This window comes from Strix uralensis, chromosome 4 (assembly GCF_047716275.1).
Source record: "Strix uralensis isolate ZFMK-TIS-50842 chromosome 4, bStrUra1, whole genome shotgun sequence".
NCBI classification, from domain to species: domain Eukaryota; kingdom Metazoa; phylum Chordata; class Aves; order Strigiformes; family Strigidae; genus Strix; species Strix uralensis.
The window spans coordinates 94,194,830-94,212,937 of NC_133975.1; the positions used below are offsets into that span (position 1 = coordinate 94,194,830).

At 36.4% G+C, this 18,108-nt stretch overlaps 1 protein-coding gene across 9 annotated transcripts in view; it reads right to left on the reverse strand.

Annotated features, from left to right (window-relative positions):
* PCNX1 (pecanex 1) overlaps window positions 1–18,108 on the reverse strand; it is a 92,145-nt gene that overhangs the window by 16,719 nt on the left and 57,318 nt on the right. For all 9 annotated transcript variants that reach the window (XM_074867977.1, XM_074867976.1, XM_074867972.1 and 6 more), the window contains 15 exons: window positions 17,703–17,813; window positions 17,131–17,222; window positions 15,754–15,863; window positions 13,949–14,054; window positions 12,200–12,292; window positions 10,458–10,608; window positions 8,956–9,097; window positions 7,347–7,524; window positions 6,835–6,943; window positions 6,088–6,217; window positions 4,914–4,972; window positions 3,978–4,193; window positions 3,296–3,549; window positions 2,084–2,314; window positions 669–769 (listed from right to left, as the gene is read on the reverse strand). In XM_074867977.1, the coding sequence (XP_074724078.1) occupies window positions 669–769; window positions 2,084–2,314; window positions 3,296–3,549; window positions 3,978–4,193; window positions 4,914–4,972; window positions 6,088–6,217; window positions 6,835–6,943; window positions 7,347–7,524; window positions 8,956–9,097; window positions 10,458–10,608; window positions 12,200–12,292; window positions 13,949–14,054; window positions 15,754–15,863; window positions 17,131–17,222; window positions 17,703–17,813 (2,083 nt within the window). The remainder of the gene's footprint in view (window positions 1–668; window positions 770–2,083; window positions 2,315–3,295; window positions 3,550–3,977; window positions 4,194–4,913; window positions 4,973–6,087; window positions 6,218–6,834; window positions 6,944–7,346; window positions 7,525–8,955; window positions 9,098–10,457; window positions 10,609–12,199; window positions 12,293–13,948; window positions 14,055–15,753; window positions 15,864–17,130; window positions 17,223–17,702; window positions 17,814–18,108) is intronic.

Genomic DNA, 18,108 nt, shown 5'->3' on the forward strand with positions numbered 1-18,108 from the left:
AACAAGTTTTACAGTTGGCACCCAGCTGACCAATAGCTTCCACATCCAATTAAGCTTCTTTTTATTTTCTTTTTAATCACCTTGTGATTTCCTGAAACATACAACCATATTTCACATTGGCTTTCTAAAGTAAGTTGAGGTTGTCAGCCTGTGAGAAAGAGGTTGCCGTATGATGACAGAGTTGAGCTGAAGGAGATTTGCACAAAACACAACTGCTTGCCACAGAGCCAGCTAAACTGTGAAACTAATTATAATGGTCTGATCTGACTTCCATTAAGACATGTATATTCTTCATTTTAAGAAGCTGTCCTCTTCCCCTTTTTCCATATAGGGCACATATGCAGAGCAGGAAATGGAGCTTACTTATAGAACTCAACCCATTCTTGTTTTTTTTCACCAGTTATAACTGATCCTTACCAGAATTCTCTCCTTGCATTAGTTCGATAAAACAAAATGCTCAAATTCAAGTTCTCCCTCATTTGCTGTTCTTTGGTTACGTTTCACTGGCTGTTATAATGAAGACAAGTTACAATGCATATTTGTGCAGTTTAAGGAGAGATGACATTAAATACCTGTTTCTTTCATGAAGAGGTACTCATCTAATACCTAACCTAGGAACCCAGAGGGATTTTGAGGAAGGGAAGCTTACAACAACAGTATTTTATTACCTAGACATATGATGTGAAGCTGTTCCCAACGCTCTCCGCCCCAGAACACACAGTCCATAACACAATGTCACCAGGGGTGAATCTTTACTTGAATCCAGTGGCTTGTAATAAGAAAAGAGAAAAGAATATTCAGGTGAACAGACTAAAGAAGTCACCACAGAAAAATTGTTCTGCTGGGAGAAGTAAGAAGACCCAAACGCATACACAGGTACACAAATTCAAGCATGCTTATGTACCTACCACACTAGTTATCCTTGCTCAGACTTTCAATAGGAATTCTTTTTTTAAAGTTTTGCAAGTACGTAGAATACTTGTAAAGGCAGACACACACATACTCTATTTGTAGTAAATTGTAAACTAAACAGATGCATGCCACATTACTCATGGATACTGTGTATCTTGTATGCAAACTGTTGATTAGCAAAATTATGGGGTTAAGACAAAAATACTTTTACTGAATAAAGTGAATTCTCATTTACTGGTTAGGATTATATAATTCTGAGTTCTGGACTACAGCTTTATTTGGGGGAAACTCATCCTCAGCTCAAAGCCAGTAGTAGCTTTATTAGGGTATATAATACCCTAAGCAATAGTATCATTCATTCAAGTGATTAAACTCAATTTTCAATACCTACACAAAATATTTCACAAGACTGTGACTTGGAGAGAATCATTTGACTGCAGAACACTAAATCTTACACCCATTAAAATGAGCTTCTAATTAATCTTTTACCTCCAAAGTAAAACTGAACTCTGAAGTGTCAGATCTTTCATTAAACCCATACATTCCAGTTATATTCCTGTCTCTTTAATCTCAATCAATTTCTGCTTATTCTCAAAGGCAACACTATTTTGACTACACAACATACAGTTTTTTCATAAACAGTAAGAAGTGAAGGCATTCCTCTACAAACATATTAATGTTTCTATTCAAAAGATGGAAGGATTTAGAGAGAGGAAAAGAGTTGAATATGGGATGATCTTTTTCACAGTGGTCCAAAGGAGTGGTAGAGTATGACCACTAAGAAAGAAGTGGTCAGTCTTATAAGCTGGCAACAGGTATTTGGTTTTGGGGGGTTTTAGTTTAGGTTGATTTGTAAACACTGACATCTAAGCACAAAACATCAATTCTATAAACCTACCCTTTTGTATGTAGATAAATGCCTGACTACGATTCGATTCATCTGAGTTGGTAAATGATGATTCATTTATGAACAGGTTAAATCATACACTACTTAGAGAATTTATTTAAATTCATATTTATAGAGCAGAAGATCAAAACCTGTAAACTATAAGTTAATATTTCAAATATAAATATTTTAAAAATAAACCAGCCTGTAAGTCAAACCAACAGGGGAAAAAAAATGAGACCATTCTAGAATAGCAAATGGCTTTCCCCACATGTTCATACTTACCTTTTCTCTTCGAGAGCAGCAGTATTCTATCCAGTTCAAATATATCATACAGAAACTCTCTCTTGAGATCCCTGCTAGACGGTGGTCATAATCCTCATCAATATTGGGGTTAAATGTTGGGTCTACATCAACATAATTGCGGTCTGTGCACAACCGCAGTCCTTCCTGCATGGTCTCATTAGCTAACCATTCCTCTAGCTTGGGAGATGTTGTGACATAATAAATGATCCCCTGAAACAGTAGTCATTAAAAATATGAGTCAGTATTTTGCAATAAAAAAAAAGTCAGCAGTGTCGATTGTTTCAACTCATTTGCATTATTTTCCAGTAATGAACAAAACTGATACACGGTAGCATTTATTTAGCTCAGAGGCAACAAATTTGCACAGAAGCCACAATACAAGTTTGTATACAGGCATATTTTTCAAAGACTGTCAAGATTTCTGAAGCATGCACTGAATGAATAAAGAAAGGAAAAAAGGATGGGACAGGACTCTCACTGTAATTTTGCAGGAAAACAGACAAATACATAGGAATTTTTATGTAGTTAACATGGAGGCCTAGATACTGAATTTCTAAAGAGTTCAAATGCTAATAAAAGGCAAGACAGTTTAACACCCTTGTGTTTGGAGGGGGGAAGGGGGGAACCACACAACAACTTGTGTGTGAATAAGTATCTTGGAAATATTTCAACATGAAAATTTTCACGTCTCTAAAGGAGAGTAGCTTATGAATGATCTCAGTTAGTAAACTGATTATCTGAAGGGATTCTGAGGCCTTGAGTCCTCCTACAACTGAAGGGCAGGGCTTTTTATTTATTTATTTAAAAACAAGGATGGGTTTGGACAGCTTTTGAAGACTGAAACAGCTTGACTTTCTCCAAGAGAAACACACTATTTATTTAACTTTTCATTTACAACAGAGCTATTACATTTGGGTAACAGCTTTCAAGTTTCTACACCAGCTTCAGCTAGGAAGTGTCCTCTCTCTGTTCTACACTACAGGGTCATCATCCTGCTCATGCATCAGAGTATCAAGTAATCATCAGTACAGCAAACTCTGTCCTCCTTTGCTGAAGGTGTTCATACGTCTATTGTTTGTATCACAGTCTATGATCCTCATGCGGAAGACGTTAGACATTCAAGACATTATGCAGTTCCCAAATGTAATCCAGCCCAGCTGCCCCCAAGGGTTGTACTGATCCAGATCATACCTTCACATAATAAGTGGTGAGAATTTTCCGGAGATCGAAGACTTGAAGCATGGAAGCCGCACTGTTGTCAGTGATACTATAACCCTCCAGAACATACTTTGTCACGAGCACTTCCCAAGCCAGCCAACGCTGCCCAAAGGCAGCATTAAAGGAAAGCATGTGAGGAAGGTGGCCTGGTTCACAGCAACAAAAACCTTCATCTTCCTCTACACCTTCAGTGATGGCCTCTACTTCTCGTTGCTGGCAATAAGTTCCTTTGGAGAAAATAGAGAAAAGAAGAAAGAGTTGAACACTTTATATGATTGCTTTAATGTTGACTTGTGTTTAAGAAGGGTTTAGAATCCAATGCATCTCCAGTTATGTTTCTGTATTGCAAAGTGAACTATCTGCCAATGAACACAAAAGATTTGGATAGCTTAATTTACCACTCTAGGATCACATTTTAGTTTGGTGTCTGTAAGAATCCATTGTGGTAGCCATGTCGCACTAAAATGGAAAAAGAGACTTAGCATCAACTCTGCTAGAGCAAGCTATTTTTCTCACAAGTGATGGGGGCATAAAGAGGCCCTGAAGCCCATTTTCAAAGCAATTAATTTACAGTATGGAACTGAAAATAACTTAAGTTTCCAAAGCACAAGTCTACTTTTTAGTACAGACAGTTAGGAGGGTGTAACACACTCACCTCTGAATTCAAGCCCCCTCAGCTGGAAGGTGACCAAGCCATTTCCTATCTCTATAAGGTGTACAAGTGCATTGAGGTAGTCAGAGGCTAGGATGAAGCAGTCCCCAGTACTATAGTTTCCCCACCGACCCAACAACAAGTCTCCACATAGGCTGTGCTGAAGGGAACGGGTTAAATGTTCATAGAAGATTGAATTCAGGTTGTTATCATCTGAACCTGCAAGAATATTGAATTTGGGTTATTATCTGAATCTGCAGAAAAACATCAAGCTTGAATGTCAATTATCACTTCACATTAAATCGTACGCTTTTCTTAACAGCAATGTTGTTTCAAGGTCAGTCTCCACCCCCCCACCCCCCCCCCATTTTTAAGGGACAACTACTCCAAAAGTATGCTAGGAGACTTAGTATTTTTGATCAACTTTTTTTCCCTTCTTAGTCACTCCTCCACTTTCCAAATTATTCCTTCAGTTCCAGTCATGCATCTCCCATCAATCTGTTCCACATAATAAAGTGCAAAAGCCAATGAGCACAGAAGTATCCCAGTAATGACTGTTGTACCAGTCTCATCACCATGACATTGAGACACCCTCGCATAATGTTTGGCTTACTTTAATTACTTAAGAAGAATAAAAATCACAACAGCTTAATGCATACTATGATTATAAATAAAGAAGTAACACAGACACACATAAAGGTAGGGGGCAAAAAAGATAAACTTATAGGAGAGACTAAGGAATAAAGCAAGTGAGAGATGATGGAGGAGAAAACAGTAGACAGAACAACAGAAAGTTTGGGTAGGCTGGAGAAGATCAGAGGGCAAACTGATCTTGAATCCTATGAAAGCCATTTGACAAAACCACCACTCTACAAAAAAATCCGACCCTACCCAACAAAACTCCAAAAAACCCACCCATGTCAGACTAAGACAGCTAACCTGGATTTCGATCAAGCTGCGAAGCCAGTCTTGTATTTGAATGATCCACACGCTTTGTGCTGAAAATAATAAAACATACTTAGCACAAAATTTATTACTGTAAGAAAATCTAAGGGAAGAAACTACTAACAGAATAAAAATTGTTAGAAAAATATTCCTACTGAAATACTTTGTTATTTTAAAATAATTTAATATGCAAATTTACTGCTATGTGTAAAAGTATTTTCTGCCTATAATAGCATTATAATCCAATACCTAATAAAGTTTGTCCACAGTAGGTAGCCATAGAATAATCTTTAGCTTTAGATATAAGTGCATATATTTTCTTACATAGATATCAAAGTTTTAGATGTGACAAACCTAAAACCAATTAAATCGGCACAGCTAACATTCCAGTAGACTTTACTGAAAGGGCAATTTTCAGAAATTCATTATGGCTGAAGTTACAACCTTAATTCTTTAACATACGATTTGAAACATTTTATTTAAACTGTTCTAGTGTTAGAAAGAAAAGAAGCAATAAAGCAGTGAACTGAAAAATTAATTCTCCATCAACACCAGAACTATTTGCTTATCTTGCCCTATGCTGTTTATCTAACATTTCTGATGGTCTGATACTCCATCAACAATAGTGGACTTCTGAGAAATAAAACAAAGGGAGGTATAATCCGACATGAAGGATCTTTTACTATTGATCCCACCTTGATCAAAAAATATTTAAAGATTTTTATATTGAGGTTAACCAGTTTTAGCTGTAAAATGAGCAATAATGAACACGGGTCAAATACAGTTATGAACTGCCCCCCAAACCTTTTTGTACATAAATTCACTTTCTGATTAAAATTGCAGTTCACAATACTAGAATTTTTATCTTTAAAAAAATTACCAGGATGGCATACCTCTAATTAGAAATTACCCAAAAAGCTAAAGTGTTGCTAGTATAAAAAACAGTTGCTACAGTATTTCAGAAACAAGCTCATTGAACACTTCCAGTGCTATAAACTAGTATTCTGGGGGGGGGGGGGGGGGGGAGGGGGAAGCAGCACTCCAAAGAAAAAAGAAAAGCAACCCAAAAAACCCCCACCACAACGAAAAAAACAAACCAACACATTTAGCCACAGTTACATTATTAAAAACAAAAGGACACAAACTTTAAAGGTCTTATTTCACCTACTTGTAGTCTCTTTCCCAGAATTTGACAGGCCTGGCATATGAAGTGATGAATATTGCACTTCCCAGAAAAGGATTCAGTGGAGTAGAGAAGAAAGCTGACACAGCTGCTTGGACAAACAACATTGCAGAATCTGTAGGATAACAGAATTAAGGAAAGCGAAGCAACAACTACTGTTTTTCAGGCTTCTGTGATAGTACCTGAAATAGACAGCAACACCAGTTAAAAGCAAAACAAGATGTCTAAGAATTTTTATGCAACAAAGTATCTTTACAGTATCTCCTGCAATAAGGGGATTACTTCTGTTTTTAAAAACAAAAAAAAATTCAAAAAAATTGGCACTAGACATGGCGGTCATTCTCTTTCTTAAAATTCTACAGAGAATACTGACAACACTCCATTCAAACCAGCCTATGGAAGCTTAAAATGCAAAACTCAAGTACTAAAAACCACAGTTAGTGACTCTTGGAAAAGAAAGGAATGACTGTCAGAAGAAAAGTTGTGTCATTTTCAGAATGAACTAACTCCTCCTCCATGTTTCTTTTATGTCAGAATTCTATTCCTACTGTACAATTGTAGCATTGTAGCATTGCAGCAAGGCAGAAAGTGTGCACAGTTTTTCATGACTACTCACTAGACAAACCTCTTCATTCACTAGATTTAGCCCATAACACATAATCCATTATAATGCAACATTCAGAAGTTATAAATACACGACTTCAGGAAAAAGTCTGCATTTTCAAAGGATACGTGGCACAGCAAAGGGCTGGGCAAAAGCATGGAAGGCAGATCCCCATGTGATCTGCCAGGGAGCAATGTAGGTATATACAAATCTCAATTTATAAAAGAGTTCCCAAAGCTACAGGAAAAAAAAAAGGAAAAAGAAAGAAGAAAACTTTAGTGATTTGGCTCAGAATCAACACACTTTGCAGTACACAAATATCCTGAGGAACTTACTGGTCACCCTAGAGTTCATACTGGTATACCAGAAGCCTTGAGACTTACAAAAAGGATGTATCAATGAAGCAAGTAACATAATACGCACTTCATTGTTCTACTAACAGAAACTCATGAGATGTTTAGGAAGTTACACATGCTTTCTCAAGCCAACATAAGTGCTTTGGGAAGGAGAGTCTTAGCGGTCTTATCACATATTGATTACAGCACCAATAGGACTGACAATCTGGAAAATCACCTATCAGTTCAGACTGTTTTCCCTTTTGGATGACCTGAAACACCTAGAAATAGAGAGTGAAAGTTACCTTGCTGAAGAGTATGGACATGAAGAAGAGATCTAGCAGCATGGTCTCAGTAAAACTTTTGTAATCAAAAGTAAAGAAGAGCACTGTGAAAATAACAGTGACATACTGGCACGTTGGGCTACTGAATGATGAACGCAGTAACTTCAAGCCAGCTATTGTGATCATTAAAGCACCCAACCTGTGTAAAAAATTCACACAAAACAGTTACTTATCTGCTGTCTGAAAGGAGTTTAAAGACCACCTAAACTGTTGCTGTCATGCAATGCCAATCTCTTCAAACTCAAGGTTTAGATTTGGGTTTAGCTTTTGCAGTGGGGGGTGTGGTGAGTGTTTGGTTGTTTTTTTGAAGACAGCTTCAGATTTATTATTTTTTTCAAATGTTACTATCACAGTCTTTCTATCAGTATTCTCAAGCCAATCAATGTTCAAGGATCAGCATTATTTGTAAGAGTCTCACTAAAAAAATACAGGAAAAAACCCCGGAGGTGAAATATCCTTGCACTCCAAACAGAAACCGGGTCTTTAATTTACGTTATGAATATTGAGATGCCAAAATGCTAGAAGTGCTGTATATTAATCAGCAAGAGCATGTTAATGGAACACTGGATTATCATTATTTCCTGCATGACTATATTGTTCTAGCTTATATCAGGGGAACTGCACCTTAATGATACACTTAGTGATATTCTTTTTCAGAGATAGTAACTGACAGATCTAAGAACCAGTTACAAAAATAACATTAAATTAATGTTATGACAATATTCGTCCCAAAGATCTTGTAGTGGTAAGAGTAATGAACCTAAAGCAAGAATTTACTACATCCAGGGACTATTAAACTTAGAAAACCAAACCCATACCCCCCAAAAAATCTAACATACCCCCTCCCCCCAATACATATTTCATTTTGTTTCAAGATTTATTTTCTCTATAACACTTCTGTTCTAAATCAGTAGAAATTCAAATCAAAAAAAGCCACCTGGTCACTGTTCTTGGAGGCAAAAAATGCAGAGCCTATGACTGAACTCTCATTTGCTGAGACAGTCAGATACACTGCTTGATGGATTATAACTAAGGCTCAATTTAAGAGGCAATGTGCAATTCCATCTGGATACAGATTATACTTAGGGGCTGAAAGGCCTGAGGAATTCCTTGATGAGAGCAGAAAGCTGTAGAGAGGGCTGCAAGCTGGCACACCAGTTTGGGGATCGTTACACAAGTCTTAAATTTAAACCTAACAAAATACCAGAATGTACTGCCACCATCTTGAACTTGCAGTCCAGATAATCATATTAGAGACTATGAAGATCAGCAAGGAAATTGATATCACACTACTAGATAATTCCACAACCTACAATCTTTATAGTATATGCTATGAATTGAATGACTGATTTTTGTGGGGGTTCCTAGTTTAACACTGTAACACTCTATTCAGTTTAAGCCAGCAAGGTGAATTGGTTCTGCAAGAGCTTTCAAATAAAGAAAAACTTTATTTATTCCTTGCCTTAGTTTTAAGACAATAGCATTGTCTTCGCATTGAGGCCAGAACTCACTATTTAATTTCCCACCACAGCAGACATACTCAGATTACCTGATAGCCTTTTCTACTTACTCAGTATCCAGTTTCTTTGGACTAGCAATATTCTTAGCGCTGCTACTAAGCTCATTGAGGACTATCAGTGGATAGATAACATTCTTCTCTACAAAAAGGAGCCAAATGTGAAGTTTCTCAAACCACATAACATGTGCAGCATCTATCAAGATATATTAAAAAGAAGAAATCAGATTGTGCTATCAAACTCAGCTAACAGAATAAATATTTTTGATCCAAGTAACTTGTAGAGCCAAACACTAACTGCAGTCTCATACTCGACTGTCATAGTTTTATCTAGCCGAAATAAAGAGAAGCTCCTTCTAAGCTACTGTCAGTAGCCCCAGTAGAGTTGTTGCACTGTTATGCATCTATACAAAATGTATTACAATAAGCAGTTTGCAAGCTACTTGCTTACTGCACACAGCAGGAAACAAACTGGGTTGCCACCTCTTCAATAATTTCAACATTGATACTGATGAAGCTGTTTGACATTACACATTTTATCTCATGTACACATTTTATCTCATGGATGTTTTCCAACCATATTTGAACCAAAATGATTTCTGGTTTCTGACACTACAATGCACAGGAGCATATGTAACCTGCCAACACAAATGTCTGAGACTTAAGAACTTCTTTTAAACTTCTACAATAATTGCAAAATATGTAACAGGATTTCTACATTTCAAATTAATGCAAATGAAGATAAGGAGAAAATTTATTTTACAAGGCAGTACAAACATAGGCTGGAAGAGTCTACATCAGAAGTTATGTTTAACGTTACTGCATACATAAAGGGTTAAAGGTATACTTCAAAGAGCTTAAAAAAAAAGCCCACCCCTCCACTTCTTAAGTCTGCTGCTAACAGAAATGTTCCAACAGTTCCTCACGATCTACCACTATATTTATCCATACTGGAAAACTGATCAACAGTATAACTAACTTCATATTTTCTGCATTCTCCAGGGAAAAATTTCATGGAAACACAGACTTTAGCACAAGATGCAAGTGTGTCTATGCAGATCAACTAGCAAGACTGGTTCCTCAGTGTGTTTTTCCATTAGTAGGCTACTTGCACTACTTTCTGTTGTTAAACATTTCAACAATACCATTAAGAATCAAATCCATGCCAAGACGAAGTCTCCAAGAGCATTTACCATACTTAATCCTCTAAAACATTTGAAAACTTAGTATCTTGAAGAAATACATACTGAAGCACACTCTATACAAAAATTAAGGCAATCATTAGCACAAACTGCAACTTCAGATTTTGAAGACTGCTTTAATGCAACTGCTCTGAGATAACATGAGCACATATAATATACTATCATCATCAGGAGATACATAAAATGTCATGGAATCAAAGCTTGATGAACTGGGAAACAAAGACATTTCTAGATTAGACATCATTAAATACTCCAGTGGTGAGAATAATAAAAGAGATTAAGTATATCAATAGGTAACCCAAGTTGGTCAGCAACTAGAGCAAGTTTAAAAATAGTGTCATGAACGATACTTACTTCGGACTTCAAACTGATAGTATTCCTTGGTTTTCAGCAGCGGGTGAGAAAAGCAATGCCAAGGAAGTTGCTTTCGGAGTTGAGGCAGAACATAATGGGTCACAAAGCCTACTGTACCCACCAATGCATAGAGAACATAACTTAAAATAGGCTAAAAAGAAGAATTTAAGAAATTAAGGTTTGTGTTTTATAACTAAAATCATACAGTAATAATACCTTTTCCAGCATCTAGGCACCTGCTCCTGTAATAGTAAATTGGGAATGTATTTCTTCATGAGAAGCTGTATTACCAACTTTAAGATCAAACAAGAAATGCCTGTGAGAGAACAAACCATCTATTTCTAACAAATTTTCACTAAGTTGAGAAATATTTTAAAGTAAAAATAGTACACCAATCTTCCTTCATAGTCCACTGCTTCTGAGCCATCTGCATTTCATTTTATAAATTACAAAGCTATTATCCTCTAAAAGCTGAACCCAATTTACATTTTTAATCTGCTGGATAAAAGGAGGTGTAAGCATAAGGAAAACCAAATCATTAATCTTATATTCTCTTGAGAAGAAGGTGAATAAGAAGCCTCCCACCAAGACTAAACTCCTTCACAGAAATCATAAAATACTACTATTATTAACATGGTATGGAGACTGGATTTCACAGTAACACTTTCTATACTTTAAAATTTTCTCTAGATTTCTAGATATGTCACAGCAAAATTAGGATTGAATTACCTTGTTATAAGGTCTTGGTTCAGAAATCCTGTGAAGCCTAAGCCTAAGCTATTGAACTATACAACTGGTGAAGAACATATAGCCATGTTTCTCAAACATGGGAGAAAACAACATTTGGAAGGAGTGCTGAAGTCCAGCCATACAATAGAAGAGATTTTCCTTAGAAAAAAATAGTACACATGCTTCACTAGGACACTTCACCTGAAAACCTCAAGCTACCTAAACACATATACTTTTTAAAATTAGTTTCTTACTTTAACTGTAGGCAGCAACAGGAGGGTAAAATCCTTCTAAAATACATGCAAGAAACTTTCATTTGCCTGACATAAGGCTGTTCATAAACTAACCAATGGTTCCATTACAGGAATACCAAAATAAGAAATTCAGTAACTTCAATGCTTTAGGCAAATGCCTTTACTTGAATTCAAGCACAGGATCTGGTTCCATGTCATCATCATCAAGTAGGAGTCATATATACACATTAAAAGTATCCGAAGCAGTAATATTAGCTAGATTGACAAGTAAAAAAACTTGGAACTCAAAGGCTCTTTGAAGACCTGTAAATAACCATTCCAGTAAAGGGGTACTCCCCTATACTATAATCTATAAACAGGCACGCTAGCACGCAATTGCTGAGTCAAGGTTCAGCCCCGCAATCTTTAAGAATCAAACCTTTTAAACTTTTTTTTTTTTAAAAAAAAAGTTTCATTTTCCCTTACTCCAGAATGATCCTGATACTATTCAACCGAGATAGATGACGTGAAAGAGGGCATTTTGTGTCAGAGACTACAATAAAAATCCAAAATGTAAGAAGTAACTAGGAAAGAGCAGGGGAAGAAGAGCTTTTGAGCACATAAAACTGGAATGTGAAGACCTTCAGTCATGTACTTCTCTCACTATAAAAGACATCTAAATCTAGTCAGGAGACTCAGTGCACTACCAGAATAAGCATTATATCACATTAGAGTATTTGTATATAGAAGACAAATGGCAGACATGATGGAACACCTTACCTGTAAAACTGTAAATACTGTACTGACGTGAATTGCAAAATAGAGCACACCAATGACTATACACACAATCAGGTCAGACTGCAATCGCTCGCTCTGGGGAGTCAAAACAAAGTAATTTTAGAAAATAGCAGCTTTGGTTGTCCTCTTCAGATTCTTAATGCCCACCAGCAGTAACACTAAAACTGATTAAAGATTTTCAAATTATGCCAGTGTTAATTATTTTCATTGAAATGATCAGAAATTTCACAAGATAAATCTTACAGCTAAGAGCATTAGTTCAAATGGGTTAAGTGGAAAGACGCATACCCAAAGTGGGGTAGGAGAAATTAATATACCCAATATATTCTCTCTCATTCTGGACTGTGAGGAGGTATAAGGAACCCCCCCTACAGCACTGCCAAAAGAGCTGGAAGGGCTAACCAAATTTCCTATTTATGATCTAAGAACAGCTTAGACTACTGAGCAATTAAGAGCTCTGGAAGACAGCTGCCGAGACAAAGCTAATGACCAGGTGGAACAACTAGTCTCTTCAACCCTTTTTCCCCCTCCTTTGCAGAAGGTAAAAGATAGCTTTGGAAAGACCCTGAGGAATTTTTCTGTTACCTCTAAAAAAAAAATAAAGACAAGCTGTTGATAATGGGCAAAAAAAAAAAAAAACAAAACGAGTAATGCCAGGCTCAGTCACAAGGGGGCAATATGTACTTAAGGCCACCAAAACTCAGAGTCTCCAAGTTTAGACCTGTTCCCTACTCTGTAAATACAGTATTAATATTTTCAGCCCAGAAAATCATTAAAGGATTAACTACTCCAAAATCGGCCAAATCATTACACACAGCAATTATCACTGCAAGGCCTTACCTTCTTGTGATACAGCTTACTTTCTTAAAATCAGTAAGGCCCAATTCAAAAAACACAGAAAGAAATGTATTATAGTTCTCAGTTGCCCTGTCCCCTTGGTGACTAACAAAACAGTTTGCGTTAAACCTTAAAAGAATTGAAGATTCTCTGCTCTAAATATTTACTTGATGTTTCCACACACTGCACCTTGTCACACTTGTGCCTGCTGTACTAGAAGAAACCCCATCTATAGTATTTCCCTCCACTAGATTAAATGTTCAACCTACTTCTGTACAAATCAAACATACTAAGTTTCTTAAGTCTTTTACTTACTGCTCCACTGTGTGAAAAAGAGTAATGCTTAAATATTACTACTTCGTCCTAAAAATTCAAAGTATGTGCTAAAGTAAATGGAACAGGTTATATCTGCTCTTTAAAAAACAAACCAAACCAACCACAAAAAAAGCCACAACACTTTCCACCATTTTTATTTTCTGCTTCTGGAACAGCACACACAAACCTCTTGCTCACAATTACTAGAAATACTGAGTTAGTATAGTTTTGCCACCATTAACTCTTTCCCACTAACCTCTGCATAAAAGCAAGTCTTTATTGTTATCATTATGAGCTAGAAGAAAATCCTCAATACTACTTCGCTGAATTCACACTAGGGACTTCCAATACTCTCACGTGCCTCCTTTGAAATAACTTAAATTGCAGTATCAGCATTATACTCTTAGTGTAGTACATTGGTTCATCTGCAGATGAAGGAATCACTCTGACATGCCTGCTAATCAACACCATGGTAATTAACAAGTGTTGTGATCTAAGTAAGATACAGACTGATGCTATACAAACCAACATAAAGTAAATGCTTAGATTGAATTTAAAAAAAGTGAAAAGCTTACTTACCACAGAATTTCTAAGCTTTTCAGGTAAAGGATCTTTTACTTCAGACAGAGGATCCTCAGGGTTTTTGTCTTCAGAATTAGGAAAAAATTTTGATTGCACTAAAGAGCTTAAAGACAGACAAAAAAAGAACCCACTGAAAAGTATGTATTTTTCTATGTGGTTTTTAGAAGAATAACAAAGTCAAAAGTTCTATTACAAGAAAAAATAATCCTGCTTTCATATGACTGAGCAAGTTTATAAAGATGAGATCTCAACTTTATAAAAGAATTAGTTCTCTGGTTGCACACGATGACCACCATTAAAGTCAAGTAGCCAGATGTTATTCAAACAGCAGTTTCTCTAGTACCAAACAGGAGTAACTGAACAAATACTGAATTTTAAGTGGAATTCTTAGTACTCATGAAACAAAACTCTAGTTCATAAATAAATGCACAGGAAATTAACTTGATGCAAAGTTTAGAAGCAGTCTATTTGTCAACACCAATTTTGGTTTAATTTAAGCTTCAACAGCAACAAAAAAAAAAATCTGTACTACCCTGATTAATTAATCAATTAGCCATGCTGACCAAACTACTAAATTCTTAGCAGACCTTGCTGGCACTAAAGCCCAAAAAACTTATGCTGAAGCTTTTAGAAGACCCTAGCTATGGCTAGCAGTGCTGCATAAGCGTCTCACAACCCCTCAAGGTGATTTTTCTTACAATACCCTGTGTGGTATAGAAATACGTAATACTTCATTTTATGGACAGGAAGCTCGCTACAAAAAGAGCCCTAGATATTCAAAGGCAATTACATATTGCAATGTATTGCAATTCTTAACTGTTCCGCATCTGGCTAAACAGATGAACCTGCAGACCAAACTGAAGCATAGAGACTATAGTACTTGGAAAGAACAAAAGAACAGGTATCTAGGCACAAGGACCTCCTATCAAGTAAAGTCACCTGAACTAAGAGTAGCAGGACAAGGTTTAGCTGTCAACCCAAAGATAAGAGTTTTCCTTCTGGGTGAACACTCAAGAATCATTAATCTCCCTGTTAACAGAAGAGGCCCCTCACTACCTACCCCAGACTACTGCTTATCAAATTCATCCAACATTATGGCTAAATATAAATCCAAGTTCAAGCTCTGCCTAACCCAGGTATGTGACTGAGCTTCTATTGGCTATTCTGTGGGAGGTGTTTCTCCTACTGGAACTATTTTGTTTTACACACATAATTATTAACTGAATCGGAAATACTCTCACCATCAGATCAATACTCCAACTCAGAATAGCAACATGAATACATGTTCCCCCATGCTAGACGGGAACACTCATCACCGAAACAGATCCCTTTTGTTTTGCATCCGAGGTGAAATAATTTGAACAACTGCTTTGAACGTACAAGTCAAGATAAGAACACAGTAACAGATTGAGAGAAACATTTCAAAAAATCCACATGTGGGCTTCAGCTTAAACTACTGCTTTGAGCACCTCTCTAAACACAGAATGGGTGCAGGTTGTTCAGCACACACACACCAGCAGAAAGATGGCACCTGACTGGCATTTTGGAGAACACCAGCAGGCAGTTAAATCAGATTCTGGCATATAAGCGATTTGCCAGAAGTCACAAAGAAAGGTTATTGTTAGAGAAGGAACTAGGTGCAAAATTTGAGAATTTCTCTCCAGCTACTGAACCAATATTGTACTATTTTTCATAATGCTGGTGACTACCAGTTCAAACAGTACTAACATCTAACATTATAAATAATGCCCCCTTGTGACTTGCTTCTTCCTTGGGGAAGTGACACAAATTGAGTTACTTACAAAAGTACAGAAGGGTCACTACTTTGTCTGCTGAGATGATACGATATTGCCACTAACAAACCACAAAATATGGAGAAGAGAACTGGAATATGCTGCCCATCCCAAGAATCCTGGAGACAGAAATTAAATGTTAATAAAAAGGAGACGAAGTATATAACACTTATCTGACATGCAAGAACTATGTATATCATAGTAAGAGAATGGAAACATTAACTACAATTCCACAAAAACGACACAGGACTATTAGTACAAAAATATTGTTCAGTATTTAACTGTGTCTAACTATAGATCAGAAACTCTGACATAGTGTATACATCCCTTAAGCCTACACCATCTTAATCATTAGTCATCAGTTTTCATAACCCTTATGAAGAATTTCCTGCATTCCTTGAGACCACAGATTCCTGAGTTGCATTTAACCACTTCTAAATTTTGAAAGTTACATGTTTTTTACTCAGACTTATTTTTTTTAAAGTGCTGAATTCAGATTAAACCAGTGGGTTTATTTTCATTTTCATGATCTATACTGGATCTGCAAAGATTATACAGTGATTCTTTACTAAAGCTTGTTTATCTTGAACAGATGTGTTTACAAAAGGCTAATGAGACAAACGTACAAATTCACAGAAAGCTAATGATCTTCTGCGGGCGATAGCACCATAAGAGTATTTCCTCTAACAACTTTTTACTCTCTGTGACAGAATGGAAAAAAGCCAGGCAACTCTGAGTTGGAAGGTGCACATGCTACAATTAATTGTGAACCAAGAGCATTTGATTATTGACACATGCCTGAAACCAACAAACAGAACCAACACCACACTGTTTTCAAACAGAACTGCATTTCAAGAAACAAAAAGCTGTTGGGTTTGGGGTGTTTTTCCCCCCCTCTTTGACAGCTAACTCTACCTTTTAGATGGGCACACATCTTCACTTTGACACTACAAACTATTTCCTGGTTTCTTTTCAAGTAAAGATTAATTTGAAAAGACTTTCTGGTGCAGCACTGGAAAAGGTACTCACATGAGCCATTTTGCAAGGTTAATAAGCAAATACATCAAGACTGTGCGAGAAAGCCACTTACATGATTTTTTTCAAAAAAACAATGTAAAATGGAACTGATGGTAAGTGTCATGTGTTTTCAGCCAAAAAGAGAGCCTGTTAATGCAGGCACAAATCATACCTTTCAAAAGCAAAAAATCTGCTCTGTTCCTCCATTGCATCTCCTTTATTGACATCACAGCTGAGCAAGTATAAAACCCTACCAAATCAGACTAATATTTCTAATTCACTTTCTGCATATTTAAGTATCTAAGATACAAGGAAGCAGAGAACAAAACCCAAAACATTAATGTATGCTGTGCCTAAAATTTTGCTCACCTTCAGGGCACCATAGCACAGTCCATACAACAATGCTACTGCCACAATACTACAGATAAAACTGTAAAGTGCTGCAAGCAGGCTTGTGGTAGCTGAGTATCACAGAAAAGAAAGAAACATTAAACATTTATGTGATTAGGTTAGAATACAACATACTTCAGATTAAGAAAGATATCAGCCCCCCAGCTGCAACACCCCTCTGATATAAGAAAAAAGTCAACCCACAGCAACTACTTATATTTTCCCCTACAAATTATTTTTTAAAGAGCAATTTATGTGACTTGATTTACCCCCTCATTTATTCAACAGCATTACCATGGGAATGGTTAACAACTGCAACAGAAACTAGTTGAGAAAGAAAGTATATTTTTGACAGACTTACTAGGACAGTAACTCTTTTTCTCAATAATCAATCAGAAGACCTTTAGCTTTTCTAAAAATACAGTTAGTATTCTGTGTTTAGAGGGTAGGAATACAAATAGTGTAATCACTAAATTTTTTAACTAGCTTACTGATCTGATGGCTGCTCCTAATGTAATGCTTTTTCCGCTGACACAAAAAGCAATGCTTACCATTGCCACCGAAGACATGAATATCCAGCTGTTCACAGAGATACATCACAAATGTATTCACCTGAGGCAGGAGACCAATGAAGAATACTATGGGGAAACATAGTGTAAACACTACGGAGAAAAAAAATAGTTGAGAAAGTGGTGAATATGAAAAATATATATGGTAATGTACTCTTCAGTTTTAAGTTCTAGGGTATCACACACACCATTTAACTCAACATCACTGAAGTGTTTCTACTATTATTGCTAAGGAAAATACCCGCTATGTAAAGTTCTACTTCAATGACTCAGAAGTGACTGAATATAGAAGTTATAGACCAATAGTCAGAAGATTTTTTGTACTTCTGTTTTAATTGCTGTAGAAATGGACACAGGCCAATTCATGCTTTCCATTTTTATTTAGCAA